At 50.7% G+C, this 10,714-nt stretch overlaps 1 protein-coding gene across 1 annotated transcript in view; it reads left to right on the top strand.

The window, feature by feature from the left end:
* Positions 1–1,915: 1,915 nt before the first annotated feature.
* RARRES1 (retinoic acid receptor responder 1) overlaps positions 1,916–10,714 on the top strand; it is a 30,960-nt gene continuing 22,161 nt past the window's right edge. Inside the window, exon 1 of the mRNA XM_054580082.1 lies at positions 1,916–2,223. Within this exon, the coding sequence (XP_054436057.1) occupies positions 1,945–2,223 (279 nt within the window). The 5' untranslated portion in view covers positions 1,916–1,944. The remainder of the gene's footprint in view (positions 2,224–10,714) is intronic.

Below are 10,714 nucleotides of genomic sequence, written 5' to 3'. Positions count from 1 at the left end.
AAATTTAATCTTTGTAAGACCTGAATGTGGTAGATTCTCAAGAAACCCGCTATCACCACCTCTTGGAGAGGAAGACGATGGATGGCATTTGGAGGAGATAATTATCTGTGTTAGGATATGATTATCTCCGAAGGCAAGAAACAGAAACTTCAAGGAACTCAGTAAGTAATAGGCTCCAGGATCCGTTGATTTGGGTGCTCAACAATGTCACCAAGAACCCAGGCTCCTCCCCTCTCTCTGCCCAGCCATTCTTTAAATGGGCTTCATTCCGAGGCTGCTAGCAAGTTAGGTGTGTTCTTCCAGGTGGCACACCCAGATGTGACAAGGCCTATGGGGTCCCGCAGGATCTCCCCACCCCCCATGATCCCCTGACTTCTCATCCTGATGCTCTTTCCCTCGTATTCTCCCTCCAGCTGCACTTGCTCGCCCTTCTTCAAACAGGCCTGGTGGACGCCCGTCCCAGGGCGTCTGCACCTGCTGCTCCTTCTGCCTCCGGGGCTCTTCCGTGCCTGTCCAGCTGGCTGCCCATCTCCTTCAGGTCCTTACTCGGACAGCACTTCCCCAGTGAGGCCTGCCTTGACCGTAGTATTTAAAATGATAACCACCTCCCAACTCCCCATCCCTCTGTGGGCTTGAATTTTCTCCACTGCATGTGGCTGCATCCAAATCCAACACAGGACACATTTCCCTGCCTGTGTCACTCACTGTCTGGGCCCCACCTGCCTAGAAGGTGGACTCCAAGATTGTCCCCCCTCATTGTCCCGAGGGCCTAGCAGAGTAGGTGTCCCATAAATATCTGCAGAAGCAAGGAAAGACAGGAGATGGTCCACATCCATAGGAGGAAGTGGGGGAGGAAGGATATTTTCAGAGATGGCACCCCCATCCCCATCCATTCATCATCGCCCAGCCTTCCCCCAGCATCTCATCCACAATGACACACGCGGGGTCTAAGGGAGTCCCAGGCAAAGAGAAGAAACTCCCCTTAGCTCCACGGTGGCGCGGAGGAGTCAGCGGGTGTTGGGGAGCGGTGGACCCCTTAACAAAAAGGAGATGGAAAAATGGATGCTGGGAACACCCAGCAGCACCAGTTCTGCCCTCTAACCTCTGCTTCTCCTGGGCGTTCTCCTTTGTCCTTGGGTTAAAAACAATGGCCATCTCATCCCTTCACTGCCACTTGTCTACAAAGAGCTGTCAACATTTCCCTCCTGCCTCCAGTGCCCTGAAGCCCCATCCACACCTCACACCTCTGGAATCCGCCAGTCTTTAAATCTGCTTCGCACCAGGGTTATCAATGACCCACTTGTTTCCAAGTCCGATGGGGCCTCTTGGTCCTCACCTGACTCTGCCCCGCTGACAACTTCAACCTCCTCTCCAGCCCCAGCTCTCCAGCGACCTGTCCCACTTCCATGGTCATGGTGCTACAGTGACCCCCTCAACGCCCCAATTTCATCCTCTGGGAAGTCACAGCGCCAGGCCTGGAAGAACTGACAGTGAAACCCTAAATTTCAAAATCGCAGCAACTGCATGGCAAAAAAGTGGGTCCACGAGCTGGGCTGGGGGCGCGGCGCGGGGCGGGGTGGGGTGGACGCGGCGTGCAGGGGCGCCGGGTGGGCTGCGCTCCTTCGGGGGAAGAGTCTCCACTGCCAGCTTCGTCCCCGTGCCTTCGTGGCCCGGCTCTGACACCTCGGCCCCGCGCCGCCAAGGCGCCGCCGCCTCCCGGCTCCCAGGCCAGGCAGCGGTCGCCCAGGCAGAGCGGGGCGGGGTGAGGGCCCCACGGTCCGCAGCAATTCCCGAGAGGGCGCTGTAGATCGGGACCGGGCTCCCTGCCGCAGGCCTCTCCGGGGGTGGAGGGGAGGGGCCCGCTGCAGCCTTATTTCTTCGAGCGACAGCAACGCCCGCTCCGAGCCTGGGTCCGTCAAGCGCCACGCCAGCCCGCCCGCGTCCATGCAGCCCCGCCAGCAACCGTTGCCCGCGCCTGGGCCCGGGGGCCCGCGGCCCCTCACCCCGCCGCTAGCGCTGCTGCTGTTGCTCGCCCTCCGGGGGGCGGGCGCGGCACCCGCGGGGTCCTGGGAGCCCGAGGACTCTGGGTGGGTCCAGGACGCGGAGTTCCCGAGCAGGCTCCTGCAGCAGGCGGCGCGCGCGGCGCTGCACTTCCTCAACTTCCGCGTGGGTTCGCCCAGCGCCCTGCGAGTGCTGTCCTCGGTGCAGGAGGGGCGCGCCTGGGTGAGTGCGGGAGCGGCGCCGCGGGCGCGATCGGTGACTCACCGCACACCGTGCGCGCGGTGACGCCTGTGCGCGCGCGCCTGTCCGCCCAGCCGCCCGTCTGGGACGGAGACTGCGGTGGTGCTTTGGGGTCCTTGAAGTATCCAAGGCGTGGAAGGTGCGCGCTGGTGTTCACAGTTCACGGAAAACGAGGTGGCTCTTTCCGGCATTTGCGAGGCCATAAATTTTTCACAGGGCATCTCCGATACCGGGAAAGAGATGTCTGGGGAAGCTGAGGACAGGCCCAAAAGGCAAGGCTCGATCTTGCCTGGTGGTCCTCAGAAGGTGGTTGCTGTTGGTGGGCGCGACCCTCCGGTGATTCCATCAGAAGCCTTGGGTGGGATTTCCAAATTCAGATTTTAAGCCAATTCCCACGTTGGGCCGGGGACAGACTGGCTTGTCAATTGCGGGCCACCGTCCAAGGGCTTCAGGATGTGGCTGGAATTGACACATCTGCCTGGGTGGGAACCGTGGTGATCCCGGCATCTGCTTTACTCTAATGGGAGTGAGTGAACGGGGGGCTGTTTTCTAAGTGAACAGACTGAATGAGAACGTTCCAGCTGGTTGGTTAGTTACCGATTACAAGGCACTGGCTGTAGGCTTCGTGTTCTGTCTGCCCAGCTGCATTGCTCTCTTCATCGAACAGAAGATTAGAAAAGTTTCAGAACTACACCAAATCTGTCCCAAAAGTAACCATTCGCTTTCCACTACTTCCCAAATATTGCACAGAGCCCGCAGGCTCAGCCTCAAAGAACCTAGAATTGAGTATAGCGTGTAAATAGGTAGAATTTTAAAGAGGGCCAGTGGGATTTTAGCTGAAGATTGTTCTCTACCGGGTGTCAGACACAGTCGTGGGGTAGGCCATTTGGGGGCTCAGACTTGGTCCCTCAAAGACTTAAAATCTGCAGCTAGGATGGCTACATTTACTGAATTGTCATCATTTTGTTCAACAATTTGAAATCAAATCGTTCCTAGGAAAAGGCAACCTATTTTGTCACTTGTTTTAACAATCCTTGCTGTCTCAGGGAGAAAAAGTTCAGAAAAGTGGCTAAACGGAGTTTTGGAACTTAACTATCAAAGTAGGTGAGAGCGCCCCCACCCCCGCCCCGCCCCCACCCCCAGCCCCAAGAGGGCGGGCGGTCCTGGGGATCTGCAGCGGGGTTGTGGTGGGAGGGTTCCCCCCACCCCGCCCCCCCGCCGGGAACCCAGCTCGCATGCCTAAGGCACACACCACTTTTCAGATTCCAGGAATTTTTCTTCTAAGGCTATAAAAACAAAATAAAATACTTGGTATTTTCATGCATTTAGTCACTCCGTGAGGGGGAAAATATACTTGGCATCTTTCACAAAATAAACTAGCTCTCAAAACCTAAGTTCCAAAAAAACTCCTTTTCTCTTCCAAAAAGAGCTCAGTTACTGTTCTGTTTTTCCTATTGATCAATTCTGTTTTAGTTAATCTTTATGGGATTTTTTTCCATTACCATTTAGTCCCTTATACCCCTGCCCCCCAGCAATCACCTCACTGCTGTCCATGTCCCCGAGTCCTTTCTCCTTTTTGCTCAATCCCTCCCCCACCAACACCGCCTCCCCCCTCACACACAAGATTTTCCGTGTTGGTTAAGTTTGTTCATTAGATTCCACATGTAAGTGAAATCATCTGGTGTTTGCCTTTCTCTGACTGGTTTATTTCACTTAGCATAATGTTCTCCAGGTCCATCCATGCTGTTGCATAGGGTGAAATTTTCTACATTTTCACAGCCAAGTAGTAGTCTATTATGTAAATGTTCCATAGTTACTCTTTTTCATCTATAATAGTAGACACTCATGAATTTTAAAGGATTCCTCTTTGGGGGCCAGAGCAAGAGGATTGAGTAGAGGGAATCAGTCAACAAATTAGAAATTAATACATGGAATTAAATATGTTTGGACTTCTACTAAAAAAAAATATCTAAAAAATGAATTAGAGGCAGGTATGCATGAGAGGGAGGCAGAGTTAAGTGACAGAATCCAGGGCATTGACCCTAAGAAAGGGTAATTCCATGGTTATCTGGTTTACCTTTGCATTTCCTCCAAAACTAGTTATCTTTTAAAATCAAGGAGCCACGGAAGAGGGCTTAGTAACTTTCAGGGCCAAGAATCTCTAGAGAATAATAAAGTGGTTTCAGTTTCTCCCAGAAATGCAGTGAAATTATTTTCCTCAATTTTTCTGTCTTCTCCAAGTATCACTCCTGAAGAAGGGCCCACGTCCAAGGGTGATCAAGGCAGCCTGGGGCGGGGTGTATCTTAAACCTGTGACAAAGGCATGCCAGGGTCCTCGGGGCGGCAGGAGCGGAGGAAGGGGTGGCAGCGAGGCGAGTGAGTGCTGATTCCTGTCGGGAGCGGCTGTGGACTGCCTTTCCAGGATAGAGGGGACCAGCGGGTGGGGTGTTGTAGAGAGTCCACAGCCCAGCTCCTCACTTTGCCTTCAATGAGCCACACGACCCGCAGAAGGTCATGTAAATCTTCTCTGGATATTTCCATATTTGTAATGGAAATAATTCATGTTCTGCCAACCATGCCAGTTATTCTTAAGAGTCATCAAAGGTGATAATAAAAGTACCAATTGTAAAGTATAAAAATGTTAGTTACCATTATACTGAGGGGCAGTCCATTCATCCATTAGCTATTTCTTGATCACTTACTGTGCGCCAGGCACTGGGCTAGGTATTGTGGCCCTAATTCAGATTGGGGTGGGGTCATCAGGAAGGCGTCTGAGATTCACTCAGTGTAGCAGTCCTTCCGCTGCTCTAATGAGGAGCAGAGACACCACCTGCGTGAAGATTTCAATGAAGTGACTTAGGAATTTCTGCTCAATTACCAGAGCAGTTATAGCATTGATAGGTGAAAAAGGGTAGATCCTCAAAACTCAGGTTTGTATTCTATATCCAATCGGTACATTTTCCAAGTTAGTGCTCAGCTGCTGCACGATGTCTGTCGTGCATCCAAGACTGACCCCAGGGCGAGCAGGTGGCTGGGCGGGTGAAGGAATATAGCTGGTAGGGATGCCTCTCCGTCTGGGTCGGCACGCCCCTTAGTAAGATGAGAGGCTGGGACCGAGTCAGAGTTTTCAAACTAATGGCCCACTGTGGGTTATGAAATCGATTTAGTAGGTTGCAGTTGTTTTGTGGGGGTTTTGTTTCTATTGCGATTGTTTGGAATACAAACTGTTAGGGTCCATTGCAGAAGTAAGGGTAAGCAGTGCCGCGAAATGTTTCAAATATATGTATGTATGAATTAGGTCATCATGAAGAATGCAGCTCTTTCTGTGGGTTTCAGTGAAACGAAATTGAAAGCCAGTGAACCAAATGATTTTTAAGATCTCTCCCAGCTCCTAAATTCCTTGATTCTAAGTGACTTCTTGTTTCTCCCTCATTTTACAATAGAAACACGGTTGCCCTCTAGTGGTGAAATGTAGTAATTAATGGCTGTGGTGCGAGTGAGTATTGAAAAGAAATCAGGTCTAACTGGTCAAACAGCAAGGGACCATTCTGTTTTGTTTTGTTTTGTTTTGTTTTGTTTTGTTTTGTTTTGTTTTGTTTTGTTTATTAACTGTAGGGAGAAGTCACAGACCCCAGATTCTGTTCCCTCACCACCCCTGCCTGATGTCATCTCCCTCCTGGCCATCCCCTAATCCTCCATGCCCAAGGAAGCTGCTACTTTTGTGGTCTCACATGGCACAGCCTCAGGATCAATGGTGGGAGATTTTGAGTGGTGTTGAGAGTTCTTATGTTGCCCAGAGCATCCTGGGTCAGTCCCACTCCCCGCTACTCAAGGCTGCCCCTCACACTTAGACAGGTCTCCTCTGGCTACTCAGTGAGTCCTGGGACCACTGGCCCCTGCCCTGAACAGCCGGTGAGAGGCCACCCCTTTCCTGACATGCAGAGACTGGCTGAGATCTCTGTGAGCACACACTTCTTTATGTCAGCCCACTCAGGAGTTGGCCGGTGTTTGGGGATTGGGCACTTAAGGAGAATGAATGCTTGGCCTGGACTAGACCAGTAGTTAGACACAGAATTGAAACAACTAACCAAAGTGTGGTGGAAAGTTGTGTTCATACCCTAATTGCTTCAATTTAAATCAAAATCAATATAAGTGTAAATGTATTACCTATTTTTTTTGTTAGAGGGCTAAAGCTATTTAATTGGCACTCTTTGCAGTCTTTTTAGCAAGAAGACACACCCATGAGAATCTGTGGTTTGTGTTTTGGTTTACTTATAGCAGAGGGAACACCCATGAAGAACACAGTGCATCATCCTCTGCTTTTCCTTCTTTTTTCTTGCCCAATCTTTTTTTTTTTTTTTTTGTATTGATTTTAGAGAGAGGAAGGGAGAGAGAGGAAGGGAGACATATAGAGAGAGAGAGGGAGAGAGAGAGAGAGAGGAACATCAGTTTGTTGTTCCACTTATTCATGCATTCATTGGTAGCTTTTATGTGCCATCACTGGGGATCGATGCCACAACCTTGGCATATTGGGACGACGCTCGAACCAACTGAGCTACTTGGCCAGGGCCTCCTTGTCCAATCTTGACTCAACCACACTCAACTCAATAGCAAAAGCTTCAGAGACTTAACTTTACCAATTTCTTCGACAGCATAATTTAACTTGGATTTCATGGCCATGACGTCTTTTTTGCTGCTCACTCTTCAGTTTACATAACATTTAATTATGCAACTAGGTAATAAGTAGACCTGGTTTAAGCAAGTTCAGGTGCAAAACAAATTACTTTTATCAAGAATCGGGCCTCCCCGGGGCTGCAGGCAGCAGGCTGGACTCCGGTCTGGATTCCTGTGGGCGCCTGTCCTTGTGGCTGACGGCAGACTGGAGCCTGCCCTCTGAGCCACAAGGCAGTTAGGTGACCACCTACTCTACTAAGAAAAGCCTTCCTTTATCACCTTTCAATCTATAAAGCACTATAATGCCACGTAATTCATCTAATTGCTGCTCTTCTTGACATCATCTCTCCATTAATGTCGATAATTCAAGAGATGATTGTTCGCAAGAATAGGTAAGCAATACATTAAGCAAAAACTGGAGAATGGAACAGGCCGCAGTGAATATGGAGGGGGATGATCAGTAATAAAATACTAAAGTGCAGTAACCTTTACTTTCATGCAAGCAAGACTCCTAAGTGCTTTTACAGACCCAGTGAAAGAATGGCAGTGGGGGTAGGGGCTGCAAGATGAATTCCGACCTTTCCTAGCCCTCACTGCCCTGGGGGTGAAACCTAAATATCCTGAAAGCACCGAAGGGACAGGCTCTGGCCCTCCTTCCCCCCGGCCCTGCTCCTGTGGGCGCAGTGCAGGTGCGCCCACGGCCTCCGCCCTGCCTTCCGCCACAGCACACACCTGGACTGCAGGCTCCAACTGCAGAGTCTGGGGGCAGCATGGGGTGGGAAAGAGGCCACGTGACCCTGCGGGTAAACATCGGGCTCAGCCTCCTTGGCACTTCGCCCCAGTCGCCCAAGCCAACAGTTCCTGGATGAGCTAACAAGTAGGAATGCCTTCAACCAGCTCTTAACAAACTGTGCTTGAATGACAAGCATTTTTTACCAGCCTACAATGTTTCCCACTTGTCACATGTGGTGTCATAGCCAAGGGTGCGTGTGATCACAGGGTATTAGTAGTGGCCCCCAAAGAAAGACCACTGGTGATAGGTTGTGAATTGCAGCACCAGGAGGCAGCTTGGCAGTACACTCTTCCTTGAAGGACCTAGGTGGTTCTGCTGAAGGGCAAATGTAAATACTCAGCCCTCAAATGACTGCTGTTAACAAGACATGGAATGCTACACACACACACACACACACACTCTCCCAAAGCCAACCTGGCCCTTGATCTTGACATATTGGCAATCATTCCCTCTAGAGATTTATGCAGCTGTGGCGTGTTTGCCTTTGCGATGGTGCCTGAGCGGAGCGGGTCCCACAGTGTGGTTGGGAGAGTAGCCATAGCAGATCTCCACTCTGGTTCCCTATGGTTGCTCGGGAGGTCTCTAGTCAGAAAAGTCGAGTTATGAAAGGGGGTCTTGTAGCATTGCTGTGTACCAGATGTATGCATTCCCCGGTGGCCCCAGGGGATGTGCCCACACAGAACAGGACATTAAGGATTACAAGGAATTTCCAATCTGTATTAGTTTCACGCTGTAACAGATTACCACAAGCTTGGTAGGTGGAAAAAAAAAACCCCACATATTTCTTCTTATAATTCTGGTCAGAAGTCCACAATGGATCTCACTGTGCAGAGACCAAGGTGCTGGAAGGCTGCATTCCTGCTGGAGACTCTAGTGGAATCTGGCCTTTTCCAGCTTCTAAAGGCCACCTGCACACTGTGGCTTGTGGCTCCGCCCCCACCTTCGAAGCCAGCACGGAGCATCCCTTGAATGTAACACTAGTGCTTCCGTCCTGTAAGGACCCTGGTGAGTCCACGGTGGATAATCCAGGACACCCGGCCCATCTCGAGATCCTTAACTTAATCACACCAGCCAAGTCCCCTGTGCCGTGTAAAGTAACATTCACAGGTTCCAAGGACTAGGACACGGGCACCTTTGGGGCTGATCACTCACCCACCACACCCAGCTCTGGGGGCTGTAAGCTCATGCACAGTCCCTGCTGGACAAGCAACTGCACCCAAGGATTGGCAGCTCTTGTCCCTCCTCCTGCCTGGCTGATCTCTGCTGCCCGGGGCATCTCCTTACCTCTGAAAGTGCCTGCCCTCCACACCCTGTTCTGGTGCTCGGCCAGGGGCTGCTTTCTCCTCGCTCCTCCACGGCCCATTGATTTCCTCTCTGCACGTGCACCTGCTTCTCCAGTGCAGAAGGCAGCACGGCTCTTTATCTGTTCGCCTCCTCTGCTGTACTAGCATAGGGTCCTGCGAGAGACAAACAGTAAATATTTTTAAATGAAAACAAAGGGAGCTGGAAGGGACCACTGGGCACCTGGAACAGCAGACCAGGCCAGCCCTGGCCATTCCCAGCCCTTCTAGAGGCGGGAGAGAGTCAGCTCTGCGCATCCCTCTTACCATCAGCCTTTTCTAATTAGCGGCACCCTGAGCTAGAGGCGCAGCAGGAGAGAACACTGCCTCGGGCCCATTCCACGTGCTCCTTTCACACGGTCAAGGATGGGTACCTGGCCTCAGTTGGCTAAACAAGAGGTTACCACACTGTACCACCTCTCTCTCTCTCTCTCTCTCTCTCTCTCTCTCCCTCTCTCTCTCTCCTCTACTACTTAACTTGCTAAAGTGAAGTGTCCTTGTGCAAAGATCTCCTTGGACCCCAAAGGACGGGGCCTGATCTGAAAGTCACTGACTTGTGTTGCATAAACTCTGTTCCCTCCATCTGGCGCTGCCCGAGAGAAGGAAAATGCAATAAGATAATTCTGGCATATAATGTAATACACTGATGCTCTCTCTGCCTGACACGTAAAAACAGTGCAGCCTTTTTTATCCACGAATGAGCTGTTTACTGGTCTCCAACTAAGCATGACTCATAAAACTAACCTTATAAAATGAAGTTCGCTTTTACTGGAATGGCGTGACATTTATGTTTTCTTACCAACTGTGACGGCTAGAGGGGACATTTAGAAGCTAAGTCTGGTAGGCCAGTGAAGCCCAGCGCATAAGGGAAAAAAAAAATCAGTCACCTGGGAGCTCTTGACTGCTAGAGTTGTGCCCACCACTCAGCCCCCGGCCTGCGAACATGAAGTTTAAAGTTGTCACCACCGGCTTGTAAGGCAACATGATGGGACAGTACCTAGGAATCAAGGGCAGAACAAGGGCCAGCATTTCCCCAAAGCACAACATCTTCTTTCTGTAGATTAGCTGGTAGAAGGAGTGTGTCTTTGGAGACTCCAGAATCACAGTCACATCGGTTCTGTGGCCTCTCTCGCTGCTGCCAGCAGGGTTCCCCTAGGACACCATCCTAGCTGTTCCGATGGCTCCTCGGTTTTGAGTGAGTCTAAAAGGGGTGTTATCTTCTAAAAGGTGCTCTTGGGATAAGTAATACCTGTTCTCCATCCCTCAGCAAGTTCCTCATGTTTATTTCCAGTAGTTTAATGACTTGAACAAACGAACAAACGTTGTATGATATCTAATATAAAGGGAGTCCAGATAGGTGTCGGAGGAGAAATCTTTGATCCATTTTCATGGAAACAAAGCTTTATGTTTTATAGGAGACAGCTTTGTACTGAAAAGAAGACATGACTTGGTAGAGTCGCTATTAGAATGTGCAACTCTAACTTTCTGGTGTGCATAGAAATAGCTTCATATGGCAAGATAGCTGTCTGTGGAACAGGGAGTGAGGAGTGACTTTTCTTCACAAGCTGGTTTAGCCCAGACGGCCTCCTTCAGGTGTTTCTGCCTGAACAGAGTACATCCTACATCATCGCGAAGTTTCTCGCCTGCACCCCCGGATGCAGAGGGC

Source organism: Pteronotus mesoamericanus, unplaced genomic scaffold (genome assembly GCF_021234165.1).
Source record: "Pteronotus mesoamericanus isolate MK-2021 breed Mesoamerican mustached bat unplaced genomic scaffold, CSHL_Meso_final contig_116, whole genome shotgun sequence".
Lineage (NCBI taxonomy): Eukaryota > Metazoa > Chordata > Mammalia > Chiroptera > Mormoopidae > Pteronotus > Pteronotus mesoamericanus.
Note: the sequence above shows the minus strand (reverse complement) of the source record. Positions and strands in the feature narration are given on the sequence as shown.